Below are 19,806 nucleotides of genomic sequence, written 5' to 3'. Positions count from 1 at the left end.
TGCTAATATTTCTGTTACGTTATGCACTACAAACATCTCTTGATTAATAAATCTTTATTTAATAACTTCCAATAACAACTTCGCCGACATTAAGGCATTCTCTGACCAATCATACTGGTTTGACATTTTATTCTCGTCGGGATACCACCCACTTATCAGATATTCTACCGCGAAACAGCAGTACTTGGTATTGTTGTGTTCCGGTTTGAAGGGTGAGTGAGCCAGTGTAATTACAGGCACAAGGGACATAACATCTTAGTTCTCAAGGCTGGTGGCGCATTGTTGATGTAAGCGATGGTTAACATTTCTTACAATGCCAATGTCTATGGGCGTTGCTGACCACTTACCATCAGGTGGCCCATATGCTCGTCCGCCTTCCTATTCTATAAAAAAAAATCACGTCGTTTCAAGGTCAAAGTTGTTTATTTACTCCTCTTGTGATCGGAGACGGTGTAAAGTTCCATTTAAAACTACGGTGAGCAGAATATATTTATATCAAGAGATATATAATATGCTTCTCTTTTTATTTGTCATGGAATATAATAATAATTATTAAATATCCTTCGTATTCCTACCATTTGATCATTCCAAGTTAATCTCCAATTCTAAGAATAATAATAATATTTATCAAGTTAATTAGCGACACGAATTGGTTATTGGTTGAAAATTTTCTAATTACCTTGGTCGATTCGAACCCGCTATCTTACATGTTTATTTATATCAATTTATTATATATTATTATATGTATGTTTTAGAGTTATAGCTACTTGTGTCTTTAATGTGGGGACTAATTTATTATCTGTTTTTTTTTTTAAATACATGTGCTTGTGTTTGTTTTATTTTTATTATCAATTTGATGCTTGGCAACATTGTGCTCACACGTATTTCGTAGATTTGTTCCTTTCATAAGAGCAAAAATGGACTTTGTTGTAAACGTAATAAAGTTGATATTTGAACGGTCACTTTTTGCTTTTACGTAGATAGAACTCTTAGCTTCTTATCTCGTAGACTTGTGTGTTTGAAGGTAGTTGTAAATTATTATATATAGTATGTAAATGTATACCTTATGGGTTATTTTGTCTAACACGATATCAAATATTGACAATGTTGTCAAAAATCCAATTGATAATAAAACGAGTGAAATATAAAGAATTAACGAAAAGAAATTCGAAACAGCAAATCAACAAGAATCGATCGCAGCTCACCATTGAAGCTTTGCCAACGCCAAAAATAAACGATGAATGGAAAATTCCAGAAATCGTTATGGGACCCGCAACGAAGTCCAACAAAGACAGGACAATGCCACAAATAAGCCTTTCTCTGATACCAGTAAGCGGTTTAAGAGAAAATATGCCGATAAAATCTATGAATCTAGATCAAAATTGGAAAGGCGAAGCCGAGGAGTACAATGCGTTGGACAAAATGAAAGATTTTGCAGAAAAAGCCGCCTTCGACTTACCTAAACGACCGAACGATAAATATTTCGACTTCACACTAATTAAAACCCCAGACAAAAGAAAAGCGACGGACAAAGAGAATAATCTGGAGAAATTAATCGAATCGTATTCGAGAATAACCGAATTTATAAACGGCTGCGATTGGTCGAAATTGAAGAGTGATAAAAAATCGGACGACTCCAAGAGTCTTGAACAGAAATATTTAGACGCGAAAAATGAATTCATGTCACAGAACTTTATGTTAATGCCCAAAGACAATCAAAAATCCGTTCAAAGAGACGTCATAGATCTGAGCGGAGACGATGATAGCGTTATAACCGATATTATAACGAAAAAGTTAAATAAAGGGATTATTAATGTCGGAAAAGACGGAGCTTTATCGATATCGGTTCAACCGTTTGGAAAGGACGCTTTCAGTCCGGTACGTTGGAAAATCTAACTAGGGTCTAACTAACAGTATTATATAATCTGTGGGACTAACATTTTGGTGATTTTCACATTATAATAAGGCATATTAACACAATAACATGAACAAGTAATCAACACTTCTGTATGTAAGCTTTAATTAGAAATATATTTCGTCGACGACATTCTTCATACAGGCGTATACTAAGGGCGTTGGAGGTCTGTAATTTTTCGGATTGGCTTGTATCAAAGTCTATTTTCTAATCTTTCTATATGATACAGGCGTGTCCACTAATGTTGCACCCACAGCGTAGAATTAAAAACGACGTCCTTGCTCTTACTGAATATAATTCACCGAAAAGGTTTTAATGTAATAATTAATAAATTGGATTTAAAGCTTATATAGTGCGTTTTACACTTTCTCTTCCTGTTTTGCACGCTTTGCACTTCTTCATTTATTATTTCTTCCTATATATACAATTTATATTTCTTAAAAAAATATAATTTATTTTAAATCTTTAATTAATTTCAATAAAAAAATCTTAAAAATATATTTTATCAATTTAATTTATTAATATTATTATTTTATTTTAAATTCAAAGTATTATATTGATATTACAGTTCTGTATTATATTTATTTTTTAACTTGAAAAAAGAGGTCTAAAGATAAAAAGATAATCGAGACAAATTTATCAAAGTGAAATCATTTTTACTGAACACGTTACAAGCATTCGTATTGTTCTTATGAGTTTTTTTATTTTCATTTTGTTCCATGTTTGCTGTTATATAATTTGCTCTACCGCTTTCGATGTTGTTTTGGCTATGTGAAGGCTAAAAAGAGGAAACAGGAGGAGTTAGAGAAACAGAAGATTGAAGATCAGGCGAAGAGGCAACAGGTAAATTAGCCGTTAGCATGACGCTTATATTTAATTTAGTAATAAATATAATTTAGTTTGATATAGTTTTAGATAATTTAAGTTAAATGTTCCGGTACAACCTTACTGACATTCTACCCCTGAAAAACAATACCTTGTATTATCCTGTATGAAATGTGAATGACAAGCGAGATACTCCTAGAATGAACTAGCAATATAATGCTTATGGTAACGCATTGACCGGTTAAGGTTGAAATAAAATCCATATTAGTGGAATGGACTGTATCGCCATAAAAATAATGTGTAAAATTTCAGCTTAATTAATTATGTGGAACTGGATTAAAATCCAGGTGTTCGATAACCACCAATATAATATAAATAGACCCACACATGCTTATAGGTGAAGTTATTTGAATAATTATAGAATACATTTTTTTTTTTTTCCAAAATAAGACAAATCGAATTTGCCAATATTTTATAATGTATCTGTTATTTTAAATTTAAATTAATCTTTATTAATTATGATAATGCACAAAGAATAAAAACATATTTTCTGCCTTTATGGTATAAAATGGCTTAATTATAATAAGCTAGAAAGCTTTTTTTTTATTAGATTATAAAATAGTAATTTAAACAGTCATCAAGGTAGTAACAAAATATCGTTTGTTTCAAATCACTAAACCGATTTTAATGTAACATTTATTAAATGCTTAAAGATATTAGATAGATTTAAATCCAAATAATGACATAAATATATACTCTACCTTTAAAAATAGGTATCAAAGTGAGGTTATTATTTTATATAAACTGATTATATATATAATAATAATAATACCCTCGGACATTTTTCACACACGGCCATCTGATCCCAAATTAAGCTTGTACAGAGCTTGTACTATGGAAACCAGACAACTGATATACTACATATACTATTTTTCTTTTGTAAATACATACTTAAATAGATAATTACACTCAGACTCAGGACAAACAGACATGTTCATGCACACAAATATCTGTTCTGGGTGGGAATCGAATCCACAACCTTCGGCGTGAATGCAAGCATCCACCAACTACGCCAACCGGCTCGTCAATAAGTATATGATATATAAGCATTAGCACGAATCAAAAGTGCTTAAACTGTACTTGGTGGTAGGGTTTTGTGCTCTGGGTCAACACCCCCTCATCACATATTCTACCATCAAACAGCAATACTGATATAGTTTAGTTCCGGCTTGAAGGATGAGTAAGCCAGTGTAACTACAGGCACAAGGGATATAACATCTTAGTTCCTAAGGTTGGTAGTGACGATGAAAGGGATGTATATTTCCTACAGAGCCAATGTCTATGGGCAGGTGACCTCTTACAATCAGGTCCATATGACAGTCTACCTTTTGAATAAAAAACAAAACCAATTAAATATTGTATTCAAATAAGTTTAGTATAAGCATTTTAGAATTTAAAATTTACGATATTAATTTAAACGTTAATTAATGTGTACACAAAAAGCCTTTCAAATATATTTTTTGTCATATGTACGCTAAGGCTACACTATACATACATATGTATGATATATATATTTTATTAACTATTAAAAACGACTGGTATATATAAAAATACTTTGTCTTTTCTCTTAATCTATATATGGTATTTTACTGGTGGTAGGGCTTTGTGCAAGCTCGTCTGGGTAGGTACCACCCACTCATCCGATATTCTACCGCAAAACAGCAATACTTGATATTGTTGTGTTCCGGTTTGAAGGGTGAGTGAGCCAGTGTAATTACAGGCACAAGGGACATAAAATCTTAGTTCCCAAGGTTGGTGGCGCATTGGATATGTAAGCGATGGTTGACATTTCTTACAATGCCAATGTCTAAGAGCGTTGGTGACCACTTACCATCAGGTGGCCCATATGTTCGTCCGCCTTCCTATTCTATAAAAAAAAAAAAATGTTTTTATTTAAATACTAAATATTATATAGTTAGTTTATGCACTGTTACATATTCTACAATATATTGTTACAGGAAAGAGAATTGAAGCGACAACAGGCTATGCTTCTAAAGGAGCAGGTATGTTTCTTATATGAATAAGGTTTGAATAGGTGTGTGGTTGTGTGTATTTGTGTGTGTAATTTTATCGAAAATATTGTAACTGGAATTATTTGTGTATTGAAACTAAATACAGTTATTAATTATATAAATTTAATTAGCAGAAATAAAATACTCGCTTTCCTTTTAAATCATAGCAGTGGCGAATTTACCAGTAGACAGATTTGAGGAAAAATTTAGATATATATATTTTTTTTTAATTAATTTGTATTAAGACAGCACGGACCCCATGTCAGTTGAGTTGTCAGTGAGTTTTAATTTAATTAATGAGCTATATTATACGTATCAGCATTAAAAGTGATTCATGTGAACCATCAATAAAGAACAATTTTAAAAACATATAAATTAAAATATTTCTTTCAATATAATGAAGAAGAAAATATTTAGACAAATAATTGCAAATATATGTCTTTTCTTATTTCACTGTTATTGGACATTAGATTTTGCCCGCGGCTTTACCCGCGTGTTAAGTATAAAAAACGCCTATATCCTTGGAGTTCGAATTTGCTGTATACCAAATGTCATCAAAATCGGTTCAGTGGTTAAGCTGTAAAAGCGTAACAGACATACAGAGCTACTTTCGCATTTATAATATAAGTATATATAAGAAGAATAGATTTGGGATATATAAATTGTATCATATGCAATTTCAACTAAATTGGCAATTTATAAAAATAAACTAAACACTCAGACATCGTAGGGATGAATGCTTGGAAAATTTGTAAATTCGCCACTGCCCACAAGTGGGAAAGAGACAGGTGCATGTTTATCTCTGTCTAGTGTAAAATGGCGTCTAAATCAGCACCTTTATCCATTCGGCCTCGAATCTAATCATAAATGGTAGTTATGTGTCTGGAGAGTTTTCTATTTAATTTATGGTATTAAAATTTTTTTTAACCAACTGTGGAACAATTTAATGATTTATCTTTAGGTGGTTTGGTACTACTTTTTATGTTTTTATATATCAAATATTTAATATTAGTTTTATATGTTAACTTTCTGTTTGTGTAGAAGTGAATATAAATTAAAAACAGTTTAAAAATAGGTTCCATTTGAATTAATAAAGATGTTTAGTTTGAATTATTATTTTAATATTTGAGTTATCATTAGACGTAAATATTCATATTAAAAATATTTTTTTGTAAATAAATATTGTTGATATCATAATAAATTTGTTTTCGATGTTATATTTGAACTGAATTATATTTTTCCAATCCGGAATGCGCGTCGCGGCCACAGCAAAAGTATATAATGGAGGTAAATAACATAGTAAGGAAATTTTCAATATATTACGCTTCGTGCTGTGTTTCTTTTCTTCTATAACATATATATTAATATACAAGCTTTTATTTAACATCACATGTTTGTATGTGTGGGATTTGTAACTAAAGCAGTTCATAACTCATAACTTTTTAAGCTGTAATTTTGCACACTTTGTAATGATTACAATATGATGATATTATATATTTACTTTAATTTGTTTAAGTACAGATATTAAATAAAAGCTTGATTTTAAATAGTTTTTTTTTTTCAAAAATTAAACCATTTAACGCATGTATTCTATCTTTTCTTATTAAAGTTATTTTAATATGTGTTACTCATTAATATTTTTATTAGTGGCATTATTATGCTTATGTATAATGTAGATATTTACTTGAATCGTTCATTCATTCTTCTTTAAAATTATAACGAATGAATAAAATGTACACGTTCATCGGTCGGGATCGGGTTATGATAGAATTACAAGATTAATAATTTATATTGAAGAGCTTTTCTGGTGGTAGAGCTTTGTGCAAGCTCGTCTGGGTAGGTACCATCCACTCATCAAATGTTCTACCGCAAAACAGCAGTACTTGGTATTGTTGTGTTCCGGATTGAAGGGTGAATGAGCCAGTGTAATTACAGGCACAAGGGACATAACATCTTAGTTCCCAAGGTTGGTGACGCATTGATGTAAGCGATGGTTAACATTTCTTGCATGCCAATGTCTATGGGCGTTGGTGACCGCTTACCATCAGGTGGCCCATACGCTCGTCCATCTTCCTATTCTATAAAAAAAATATTTTTATTTATTATTTACAAGAAAAATAAAGAACAATACTTCTACCTCAACATGTTAATATTACTTTTAAATGTTAGTGACAGTTTTTTTCTTAAAATTTACAATAATTTTGAAAATGGCACATTTTTTTAAAACATTAAATCCCTAACGGCTCAAGGCATAGAACAAGAGATTATTAACCAAAGACTACGGGTTCGAAACTAAGCTAGCATCATTGTTTTCATGCTTAAGTTGTCATCATCATTTATCTCCTATATGTCAAGATTATGTCACGTTAATCCACCAACTCGCTGTGGAACACCGTGGTAGCTCAATAGCTCATTAACAGAAGAGCAGTTTGCTTAGCTTTGGGATAATTATGGGTTATTACTGAACATTCTGTCACATGTATCCAGGCAGCTTGGTGAAAAAAACAAACCCTGAAAGGCCAAGCTGGGAGATATTTATATGCTATTACTTCTTTAGTATGCATGATTACTTTTTTATGCAAAGCCAAATTAACTTAAACAATAACTCAATCAAAAGCTTAAATCCTATAGTTTTTATCTTTATTAACCGACTTCAAAAAAGATAACCCCTTCTGTAATTATGAATCTATTGTGACGATTCTATTCAGAAGAATCATATTTAGAAATTATATTTAAATTTTTGAAGTCGGATCGTGCCTCGGAAAGCACGTAAAGCCGTTGGTTCTGCGCCAGAACTCTTTCCGGTCGTGTCGGATTGCCGTCCCATCGGATTATGAGAGTTAGGGTATAGAGAGTGCACCTGTGTTTGCGCACACACTTGTGCACTATAATATCTCCTGCGTAGTTGGCTAATCTCTCTAGAAGAATCATATTCAAAATTTTAATACAATATTCAAAATTCAAAATTCAAAATTTTTATACAATATTCAAAATTCAATTATATTCAAATTTTTGAAGTCGATTTTTATTTTGTTTGTAATTTTATTTGCAAGCATGAATGGGTGTGGATTAGTTTAAGAATAATTATAATATAAAATTCTATTAAATTTAATCTTTATATTTATAAATTGTCACTCATATAAATTAATTAAAACATATAATAACTTAAATTAATAAAAAAAATGGTTTACAACCAGTCAAGCTTTGAATACTGGAGAGCATTTGTAGTATATAAAATGCATATATATCATTCTGATAATATTATTTTGTGCAATATAAAGATCTTATAAAAAAAAAATTTTAATTAATTTGTTTACAAAAAGAATTATTGAATACAATATTAAAATAAATAGTGAAAAAATTAAATTAATTTCCACATATTAAAAATGTATAATCGCTATAATAATTTTTTTTTTTTTTAATCAGGAACGTGAAAGACGTCGACAGCACACGACATTCATCCGTCAATTAGATTCTAGAAGACGCTGGGAAGAGAGGGAGAGGAGAAAGCACCAGAATCTTCTAGACCGATTACTCGTTAAAGAGAAGAAATTGCAGCAAAGACGGAAGGAAATGGAGTTATTAGCTGAACTTAGGTAAGGGAGACTGGCGAAATTATTTCTGACGTCTCCGGACATCACTGAGTTTTCATGCTTAAATTGTGTGATAATATTTTATTTTATTTTTTTGTAGACGACCCCAAGAAGATTCCACGCTATCCGACCAGAAACCTCTACCGGCATTGGACAGAATCCCCGGCTTGAAGATCTCAGGGCAGGCGATGGCTGACCTTCTGCAAGTATACGAGTTCTTGCACAACTTCGGACAAGCTCTTGGATTCGGTAAGGATTGTAATTTTAAAGGAATTTCGTTAGATGAACTGTCCCCTATCAAATATAGTTAAATTTGGCAAATATTGTGAAAATTAAAGTAAGTAAGTAAAATGGTCTTGTTCTTAAAATTATTGTTGAATTTACTGTATATTGTTTCAATTGACTTAGCTGCTATACTTGAGTAATTTCAAATGTGCGAAATGAGTTATAAATCATTTTTATTGGACCTCTCCTTATGGAACTCAATCTTATTCAATTGTATTGTCTGAGCCCTAGTATTGTGTGTAACAATAAATAAGAACGAGGGAGAGGTATAGCTTATAAGACTGCAGATCCCAAGGTCTCGGGTTCGAAACCAAAGTTTTATGGTTAGCAAAACGGAGTTCTCTGTGTAATGCTTTCGTCTCAGTAAAAAATATACACAAAAGGCACGAACAGCACGTCTTTTTAGATTTATTTATTCGAAGAATACAAAATCGTTACATGTATATAATATCAGTTTTCTCTCGTTTATAGATATGGAATATCTCCCGACGCTGAACACGCTCCAGCTGGGTCTCATCCCCAACTGCAACCAGGACGCCGAGGACGAGCTGCTGAACGTCCTGTCGAGGCTGCTCGTGATAGCGATCGGTGGGTGTAGCGCCGCAGTGTCGGAGCGTGCGTACAGTGCGTACAGTGCGGTGCAGGACGGTACTAACGTGTTCCCCCCCAGAGGAGCCGGGCATCCCGCACCCCGGGCGGCACACCACGCTGCTGGGCCACGCGCTGCGCCTGGCCGAGCCCGCGCCGCACACGCTGAGCGAGCTGCTGCGCATCTACCTGTACGCGCAGGCCACGGCCGAGGTCAAGGCGCTCACCGGTGCGTGCCGCACACACACACGCACACACAAACTGACACTCACACATACCTTGCTGGCTCCTAAAACTATACGAAACCGTTTTATTTTTATTACTAATATTATATCAAAACACATTTCCATTTTTACACCGATGCTAATAATTGAAACGCTTAAAGTTCACAAACACAAAGTAATAAAAAAGAATTAATAAAACTAATGACATCTCTAACGCTACTCATGCCAGAATTTGAGTCATGTACTGCAAACACAAACCGACTTGACTCTGTAGTTTTGTTGTTTTAAAATAAGTTCCTTAATGTCATATTTATTATTATTGTATTATTATTAGAATTAATTAATTTACATATAATTTTATTTTTCCGCCATTGCTTCAATGCGGATTTGCACATCCAGGTCTGACGGTGGAAAGAGAACGAGACCGTCGCGTGGCCGACCACCACCAGAGCGACGCGGAGATGCAAATGACCTGCGCCAGCACCAAGAACGGGACGTACTATGAACATCTACATAGTAACGCCACTTACAAATTATCCGGTAAGTTCTGTTCTTAAATATATTTGAACTTATTCGCGCGCACACTTCGTAGATTTATTCCCAGAGAAGCACAATTAATAACCATTAATATACTACAACATTTGTAATATTTATATACGTTGTAATATTTCTTCCGATGGCAAATACCAATTATTTAAATTTGAAAAATGCATCAAGTGGTCTATTTGCTTGTCAGCGTACCTGCCTACCTAATAAAAAAATTGTATAAAAAAGTGTAATTACAGGCACAACATTTTAGTTCCCAAGGTTGGTGGCGCATTGGTGATGTAAGCGATGGTTAACATTTCTTACAATGCCAATGTCTAAGGGCGTCGGTGACCACTTACCATTCGGTGGCCCATATGGTCGTCCGCCTTCCTTTACTATAAAAAAAAGAAGTAAAGAAATAAGTTTAAGTATTTGAGGTAGAGCAGTGCGTCATGTTGTGTGCTACATGTGTGCGTGTGCGTGCGGCAGAGATGCTGCGCGACAAGCCGTTCGTGGCGCTGAGCCCGTCCAGCAAGGCGCGCGTGCTGGCGCGCGTGTGCGACGAGCTGCTGCAGAGCCGCGCCGTGCTGCGCCAGCTCGACGCCTCGCTCGAGCACCTGGCGCAGCTGCGCCGCGAGCGGTACCTGCTCGACGCGCGCATTCGCAAGTGAGTCGCACGCAACGGTGATAGCTTTAGTGAACGGGGCTGTATCGTGTCACCGGGGTAAAATTTTCACTAGTTTATGTTAATATATAAATTCAGTTATATATTTTGTTATTTAAGTTAAAGATTTTCTTTTAATTTGAATGTTAAGTTAACCTATAATTGGTATAATATATTTTGTAACACTATTTTTATATATGCAAAAAGACAATGTATTTCTTGATATATAACGTTGGCTTCCTACAAATAAATAAACTTCCTAAACTAGAGTGAATTAGAGAATGAATGACATAATCTACTATTTTTACGGTAAAATGTAATATCGGAATAGGTTATTCGTTGTTAATATGTGTTCTATTTCCCCCTCAGGGTGCGCGCGCTGCAGCAGCGCAAGGCGCGCGCGGAGGCGGCGGAGCGGCAGCAGGCGCTGGCGCTCGAGCGCATGCAGCGCCTCGTGGACGACGCGCACGCGCACCACGCGCACGGTGCGTACCGACGGCTTACGTCTGCGGAAGGACACGGGCGGATCTGTTTGCGCTTCTTGCGGTGCCAGCTGACCCACGAGCTCGTCCACCTTCCGAACATAAGAGTAGTTAAAAAGTCCATCAGACATAAATAGATATAGCGATGTCATTATACCTAATTCATGTGTTACATGAGAAAGAAACTCACATTTTTACTCTTAAGTACAACTTTCTACAAATGAAACTATAAGGAGTTGTATAATACATACATAATGTTGTACGTAACCAATGCTTCATAAATAAAAATAAAACACTAAATTACCTTACAGATCACCACGAAAAGATGGAAACGCCCAAAAAACAAGAAAAGGAATCGTCTCCGCCTTCAGACGACAAGCCGAACACCCCGTCTCCTTACAAGGAAACACCGGAGGAGAGTGACAAGGAACTCTCGCCCTTAAAGGATCTATCAAATAATATGAAGAGCAAGGAGTTGTTGAATAATAATAAAGACGATTGTTCCCCGACTGACGTCAAAATTGATAAGGACAGCGTCATGGGTGATTGTGATGTGTTGAGTGATTTGGAAAGCGAAGGCACTCAACCGGAAGAGGTGAATACTTTATTTATATTTAATTATAATTAGTGTTCGAAATTCGACCATTATAGAAAATTGGGGAAGTTTTGCATTTTTCGGACTTTTTTGCTACTCTTATTTTCAATTTTTCTTATTAAATTGATACTGAATTCTAAAGGCTATAAAATAAAATCAAATCCGTTCACAAACTGAAGAAAAGAAGTCGCTGAACCATAATGTCTGTGTTATATATTATTAATATAGCTAATAGAAGCGATGCAGTACCGATGGCAAAAAAAAAATACTAGCAGTTCTGAAGACATTCAAAATATCTTCAAAATCGAATATATATTTACTTTAAAAAAATCACCAACAATAAAAGCACTGGATATATCACTTGAGCCAGAGCCCAGAAGTGTGTACTTTAATCTGTTTGTAGTGCTTTTCAAGTAAAAATATTTATATAGGGCTAGATCCGTCAGGCGTTACACACCGTGTACTTTAATTATTTTATTTAAAAACTTTATTAACCACTACAATATGTAATTGGAACAAAAGGCGAACTTAATGCCTGAAGGCATTCTCTGCCAGTCAACCTTTAGGCTAAGCAGACGACCGTGAAGGCGGTAATTAGTACAGTACACAAAAATAAACATACATACACACAAATTATGTACCTTGACAAAGTGCATCATGATTTTAATATTAGGATGAGATAAAGCCAAAACTTTGGTTTTAAACGACCAGTTAGAGCTGATCGTAGTATCTTAACCTGCGCTAGCTGATAGCAAATATTTGTATATTTATGTGAAAATAATCTATGATTAATTATGTTATACAGGATGAAGACAAAAACCTAACGTCCGAGGAGCTGTCTCGCAAGCTGGAGAAGCTGGTCCGTCAGTCGGAGCAGCAGCTCATAGCACTGGCGGCCGGCTCGCACGCACTGCGGGCCACGTGCTACGGACAGGACAGGTCGGAATCTACACACGACTTATAATACATTGCTCTCGCATATAAAGCATTGAACAATTGTTCGCGAAATACGAGAAGTAAAACTACCCTTAAAAACGAGAGAGAACTCTTAATTCGAAATTAATTTATTATTAATATATATAAAACCACATAGCAATATCTACCAATATTATAATAAGCCTTTATTTCTGGTTCTAAACATAAGAAAATCTGGTTTTCAAATTAAAATAATGAGTTTATTTTTAATATCTTAAAATATTGTCAGGTTGCTTACGTTTTATATCTGATGTATTCTGAAGGTATTGGCGTCGCTACTGGTCGCTCGGGAAATGCGGCGGAGTGTTCGTCGAGGCGATGGAGTCTGCTCAGCCGGAGATAATGGACTACCAGGCCAGGTTGGAAGAAAACGCCTTGGACCCGAAGCCCAAGATTAAAACACGTATGTTACACTTTTAAGGACAAATTAAAATCTCAAAACCGATTTGAGTTTTTAGTGCTTAATTTAATAATATGTTTTTGAAGTGGCGTGCAGAGCAGACGTGTTAACAAATTATTTTAACTGTTTAAATTATTCAGCAAGTGAAAAGCATCTCCCATCCTACATATTATTATGTCGCAAACTGTTTACAAATATTGTGAGTTGTTACGATCTTTGACATCGCATTGCTCCAAGCCGGTGACGGCCCCCCCCCCCCCCCTTCTCCACCTCGGCGAAACGAGACGAGCTCATAATTTTTCGTCCTCTACGCACAACGTTATACGTAAGTTACACAGAACAACATGAGTGTAGTAAGATCTCCAACTGGAAGTGCCGCAAGCGTAGTACGGAGTGTACTCACAACGGAACCTTACAAAAGTGAATTTGAAAGAAGAAATTTCAAACAACTTAAATAACATTTCGCAGCAAACGGAAGCATTATGAACAGGATGACCGTGTAAAGGATGAATTGATGAAATGAAGGGATGAAATGCGGCAGCAAACGTCTAATATTATGTCAACATTAACATCTATAAGTAACAGTCAAAAAGACTTCATCGAAAAAATCACGGATGATATTACTGTAATTAAAACACAAGTAAGTGATATAAAGTCGACTATTGAGTCTCTCACAATAGAACAAGATATGATTAAAACTGACCTAAGGTGCTTAAAAAATAAAAATAAAACTCTAGAGAGTAAAATAGAAATCCTTCGATCTTTGGTTGAAAAAACAGATTCATCTTTAGAAGAAGATTCTTATAATATCAGTGAAAATGTAATAACGAAAATTAATGAACGTAATTTAGAATTAAGAAGTACAAATAGAATACTCGTTGGAATTCCGGAACAAGTTGCAACCAATAAAGACGAAAGAATAGAGAAAGATAGAAAGATTGTTGCAGAGTGTCCAGAACCTGAAAGAATCTTCCGGGTCGGAAAATATGATCCTAAATATAACCGTCCTTTTAAAATAATATTTAAATCAAAAGAAACAACATTAACCCTATGACGTTAGAAGAAAAGTCTTCACTGATTTAAACATATATTCTGATCAGACACCTTTACAGCAAAAACAATTAAAAGACTTACAAAAATAAACTAAAATACGAACACGACAAATGCAATAAGCATCTTGTTATAAAATATATAAAATGAATTCTTAAAATCACTGAATCTTCACCAAAAAAATTAAGAAAATTAGAAGCTAATCAAAACAATAAATATATTTCACCTTTAGATAACATTACCTCCTACCAGATTATTGATTCTTATGAAAATGTCCTATGTAGCAAAAAAATCTATTAGATTCAGAATTCTGAGATATTAGAGAAGTTAACCAAATTAGATGAACTAAAATGTGTTATTCAGTCAGAAATCCTCTGGATGTAATTGTTGTGACGGAAACGTGGATTTAATCAAACTATGAAGCTAAAAGACTCCAAATAACTTATGTACACCATTTCAATCACCGGTGTAATGCACGAGGTGGCGGAGCTTCTCTTTTTATACAGAACAGCCTAAATCATTATTTAATCGAAGAAAAATGATTGGATGAAAATTACCTCTGGGTACATCTTAAGAATTATTCTCTGGATATCGGAGTTATATACAGAAAACCAACATTGACAAATGCTAAAAACTTTCTCGACACTCATAGTTACCAGCTGCATCACAGGAAGAGAGGAATCGTCTTTGGAGACTTCAACTTTAACCTTTTAAGCTCAGATAACTTGACTATGTCCTACAAAGAAATCTTACAAGAAAATGGATATAATATTTTGAATAACATCAATCCATATGTACTAGGGAAACAGCCACTACCAATACCACTTTCTATCTTCGTGCTTTTAATAATTGCAAGAACAAACGCAAAAAAAAATGCAGAATTTAATAAACAGTCTCATCAATAACAAAAATAAGGAAATCGTAGCTCCAAACAAACTTCAAATATTGGACAAATGTGTAGCTAATCAAAACACTAAACATTATCATAGTAATAATTCGATATATTGTATTTGTGATTATAATTCATCTCGTGCTTTACGGTGAAGGAAAACATCGTGAGGAAACCTGCATGTGTCTAATTTCACTGAAATTCTGCCACATGTGAATTCTACCAACCCGCATTGGAGCAGCGTGGTGGAATAAGCTCCAAACCTTCTCATCAAAAAGAGGAGAGGAGGCCTTTAGCCCAGCAGTGGGACATTCACAGGCTGTTACGGTATATTGTAAGCCTTCATCTATAACAACCACGCTGACCCAACTTACACCGACTACAGGAAGCGAAGTAGCTTAGATCACACGGAAGTTAGATTCCAATTAGTTCAGGAATAGATGTATGCCATCAAAATCTACTAAATCTCTAAAATGTATTTCAAACTTAATAGTTGAAGAAATAACTAGCTGTATCAATAAAAATCTTAAAGATGGAACATTTCCAGATAGGCTATAAATCGCCAAAGTCACGCCAATATTGATAAGACAGGCAGTCATTCCGATCCCAGTCCGTAATCCGTAACAGCCTGTGAATGTCCCACTGCTGGGCTAAAGGCCTCCTCTCCTCTTTTTGAGGAGAAGGTTTGGAGCTTATTCCACCACGCTGCTCCAATGCGCGTTGGTAGAATTCACATGTGGCAGAATTTCAGTGAAATTAGACACATGCAGGTTTCCTCACGATGTTTTCCTTCACCGTAAAGCACGAGATGAATTATAATCACAAATTAAGCACATGAAAATTCAGTGGTGCTTGCCCGGGTTTGAACCCACGATCATCGGTTAAGATTCACGCGTTCTTACCACAGGGCCATCTCGGCTTATCCCAGTAATTATAAATAATCGCTTAGAAACATTTTTAAGTAGTACGGTTTTAGATAAAAATCTAATACTCTATCCGCAACAGTAGATTTGATTACAAAAATAAAACAATGTATTGATAACAAACAAATAGCCTTAGGAATATTTATCGACCTTAAAAAAGCTTTTGACACTATAAGCCACCATCTGTTATTACAAAAGTAAACGGCCATCGGCATAAAAGGAGTTGCATATAACGTTTTTAAATCTTATCTCACTAACAAAGTTCAGATTGTTAAAATTGGTAAAATACAAAGCAATCCTAAAAATATAACGTTTGGTATACCACAAGGATCGATATTGGGGCCCGTGCTATTTGTTATATATATATATAAACAACATCCAAAACATTGGATTAAAAGGTTACTCTTTACGCTGATGACACTTCTCTGTTTTATTTTGGTAACTCTATCCATACCATAATTTCAGAAGCCCAAGAAAACATAACCTACTAACAATAAATACTACTAAAACAAATTATGTAATTTTTTCAGCCAAAAATAAGAAAATAACACACCACAAGCCATTAGTGATAAATAATCAAGTTATAAATAAGGTAGGGGAAGAAAAGTGCTTAGGATTAATTTTAAATAGCCATACTGGTGGTAGGGCTTTGTGCAAGCTCGTCTAGGTAGGTACCACCCACTCATCAGATATTCTACCGCAAAACAGCAATACTTGATATTGTTGTGTTCCGGTTTGAAGGGTGAGTGAGCCAGTGTAATTACAGGCACAAGGGACATAAAATCTCAGTCCCCAAGGTTGGTGGCGCATTGGATATGTAAGCGATGGTTGACATTTCTTACAATGCCAATGTCTAAGAGCGTTGGTGACCACTTACCATCAGGTGGCCCATATGCTCGTCCGCCTTCCTATTCTATAAAAAAAAAAAAAACCTAACTTGAAAACCACATCTTGACAAAATTAAAAGATATATAACATCATTAAACGGAAAGTAAGAAATATTACTAGATGTCTTCCACCTCAGAGTATACGATTTATAACTCCCTAATCAAACCACATTTAGACAATTTAATAGAAATCTGGGGTACAGCTGCCCCAACAACCTTAGCGCAATTACAAGTTAAGCAGAACAAATAAGTAAAAACACTTTTTAATCACGACTTTCTTACATCAACTCAAAAAATTTACAAAGATTTAAAAATAATGAATGTCGCTCAAACTTACAATTACTTTGTTTGCATACTAATCAAAAAAATATACACACAGAAATACAATTGAATAAAAACCAACAATCACAAAGAATGAAATCAAGAAACGCTAATAACATAAAACTATCAAAACCTCGTACTATTAACTATGGGAAGAAAAATATTATGTTTGACGGAGCAAAACGATTTAATATTTTAACAAAAAATATTAAAGAAACAAAAAGTATGCGTCAGTTTAAGAGACTATTAAAAATATATGTTCAAAGCAATACAAAATAACACAAATACATTATATGAAACAAACTGTATATAATGTAAAATAATTTATTAAAGTTAATAGTATAAAAAGTAGCAATAAAAAATAAATAATAATAAATACTCGCTCACTCATACCACTTCCTAGTTGTGGAGCGCATTGGAGCAGCGTGGTGGAATAAGCTCCAAATCTTCTCCTCAAAAAGGGAGAGGAGGAGGCCTTAGCTCAGCAGTGGGACATTATCAGGCTGTTACTGTATAATGCTTTGCCGCGCCGCTTGGCAATTGTTGTAGTAATATTATGTTTTCATGTTAGTGAATGTGTTTCTTGATCAGAATAAAGTTTCTGTAACCCCAATACGACGCATAAAAGGCGAGTTCGCCTTACTTGTAATTTTATACTCCAATTTAACAATTCATAGAATGTGTACAATGTCTTAAAATGTCTATATATAATAATATTTCTACTTTCAATTTTAATAGCGAAAGAAAAACAAGAATCAGAACTTGAAGATAATAAGGAACAGATGCCAGAAATAGACGAAGAAGCAGAAGCGTTAGAGCTAAGAAGCATTAAAAGCGAACTGAACCTCAGCGATAGAACGCAGATCATCAAATATGAGCCGAATGTCACGCATGGAGCTTGTAAAGTTGAAGGTAAGAATAAATACATTTAGCATTCTTGTAGCGTTGGCGTGGTGGGTTTGATAATAAGTAAGCCCTACTAAGAACAAAATTATCTTCAGAATATTTTAATTTATAGGCCAGGCTTTTTTTAGTATAGGTAGGCGGACAAGCATAAGGGCCACCTGATGGTAAGTGGTCACCAGACATTGGCATTGTGCGCCACCAACCTTGGGAACTAAGATTTTATGTCCCTTTTGCCTGTAATTACATTGGCTCACTCACCCTTCAAACTGGAACACAATAATACCTGCTGCTGTTTTGCGGTAGAATATCTGATGAATGGGTGGTACCTACCCAGACGAGCTTGCACAAAGCTCTACCACCAGGCTATATACAAATTACTACGACTCTACAAGTGAACATAGTTATTATTCGAATATCTTACAGACTGGACTGCGATTACAATTGTTCATATAATTTAAAAAAAAAATGTTAATTAGGTTGTTATTAGACGATGCTGTGTATTTTTTCTTTTGAATGTCAAATCAAGAGTAACTATAAACACCATTCATGAATAAGGCCGTAAATGTTTGTTTTATTTCAAGTTCTATTTTTAAATATTTTTACGATGAATTTAGTTAAGTATCCAATTTTATCTTTTACAGGTTCGATAAAAATGGAAGAGAAATATATACAACATAAGCAGAATAACGAGGAAGAAGACATGTTAGATATAGAAGACTCGATCCCAACAGCTTTTCTTGTACAGAAACCATCACATAAACCAATGTATGCAACCCAAGCGGAACCGATGGACAAACCGCAGGAGATCGTCAAAGTCGAGAACGTAGCCAAGAACGAAACAGAAGAGTCGGAGGATAACAAAGACACTTTAGTAAATAACTTAGAAGAATTACGTAAGATGGCCGAAGCAGTGTCTTCCCAATTGGACGCAGCTAAAAAAGCTGAAAGCGAAAAAGCCGAAAAGGAGGCCAAAGTGGAGAGTGAAGCGAAACAGGAAGCTCTGGAAACTGAATCGGCACACGCATTGCTATACACAAAGATAATGGAAGGGAAATGGTTCTCTATTCTAAGGCACGAGAGTTCATTTTTGACGAGCATTAACGAAGACAAAGCGAACGAAATACCCGTGTTCTGTGATAACGAACACACCTGTTCAGAGGTTGTGAATTGCCAAGGACATAAATGGGACGTTTCGAATAATTTGCACTTATTGAACGACCCGAGTCTCTTCACTCTGAACTCGATGGTGACGAGCGTGCAGGTTCCATCGAATAATGTGTATCCGGATTCATGTTTATCGATGTCCGGCTTGGACCAGGAGATGATGGACGCCAGCCTCAACAGAGATAACGTTCAAGATGTGGAAGTCGAAGAAGAGAATAAAGAACAGGTAACTGATTTTAAATTTGTGTCAGTATAGCAATTTTTAAATCAACTTGAAAAAAAGAATTTCACTTGCTATGATGAAATTATTATGACCCTCGACTCATTTCATTTTAAATTTAATTTACAAATTACACAAACATTTATATCTGATTTCAATCGCAACTATATTTTGCGAGTATAAATTAAAACTGTTGTTTTCTCTCAATCACAAAAAACACTGTTAGCTATTTTCAAGAAATACTTTTCTTCAAACTATGTTAAATAAGTACTAGAAACCAATATATTGGAAGAGTATTCA

At 34.7% G+C, this 19,806-nt stretch overlaps 1 protein-coding gene across 18 annotated transcripts in view; it reads left to right on the top strand.

The window, feature by feature from the left end:
• LOC126779047 (bromodomain adjacent to zinc finger domain protein 2B-like) overlaps positions 1 to 19,806 on the top strand; it is a 108,332-nt gene that overhangs the window by 78,843 nt on the left and 9,683 nt on the right. For 9 of the 18 annotated variants that reach the window (XM_050502798.1, XM_050502810.1, XM_050502805.1 and 6 more), the window contains 16 exons: positions 1,177 to 1,878; positions 2,693 to 2,758; positions 4,759 to 4,803; positions 6,082 to 6,111; positions 8,239 to 8,408; positions 8,506 to 8,654; positions 9,162 to 9,278; positions 9,361 to 9,507; positions 9,902 to 10,042; positions 10,520 to 10,697; positions 11,064 to 11,179; positions 11,488 to 11,771; positions 12,577 to 12,710; positions 13,010 to 13,149; positions 17,955 to 18,128; positions 18,764 to 19,512. In XM_050502798.1, coding sequence (XP_050358755.1) covers positions 1,177 to 1,878; positions 2,693 to 2,758; positions 4,759 to 4,803; positions 6,082 to 6,111; positions 8,239 to 8,408; positions 8,506 to 8,654; positions 9,162 to 9,278; positions 9,361 to 9,507; positions 9,902 to 10,042; positions 10,520 to 10,697; positions 11,064 to 11,179; positions 11,488 to 11,771; positions 12,577 to 12,710; positions 13,010 to 13,149; positions 17,955 to 18,128; positions 18,764 to 19,512 — 3,342 coding nt within the window. The remainder of the gene's footprint in view (positions 1 to 1,176; positions 1,879 to 2,692; positions 2,759 to 4,758; positions 4,804 to 6,081; positions 6,112 to 8,238; positions 8,409 to 8,505; positions 8,655 to 9,161; positions 9,279 to 9,360; positions 9,508 to 9,901; positions 10,043 to 10,519; positions 10,698 to 11,063; positions 11,180 to 11,487; positions 11,772 to 12,576; positions 12,711 to 13,009; positions 13,150 to 17,954; positions 18,129 to 18,763; positions 19,513 to 19,806) is intronic. The other 9 variants (XM_050502809.1, XM_050502808.1, XM_050502804.1 and 6 more) reach the window with 6 other exon arrangements.

Source organism: Nymphalis io, chromosome 28 (genome assembly GCF_905147045.1).
Source record: "Nymphalis io chromosome 28, ilAglIoxx1.1, whole genome shotgun sequence".
NCBI classification, from domain to species: Eukaryota; Metazoa; Arthropoda; class Insecta; order Lepidoptera; family Nymphalidae; genus Nymphalis; species Nymphalis io.
Note: the sequence above shows the minus strand (reverse complement) of the source record. Positions and strands in the feature narration are given on the sequence as shown.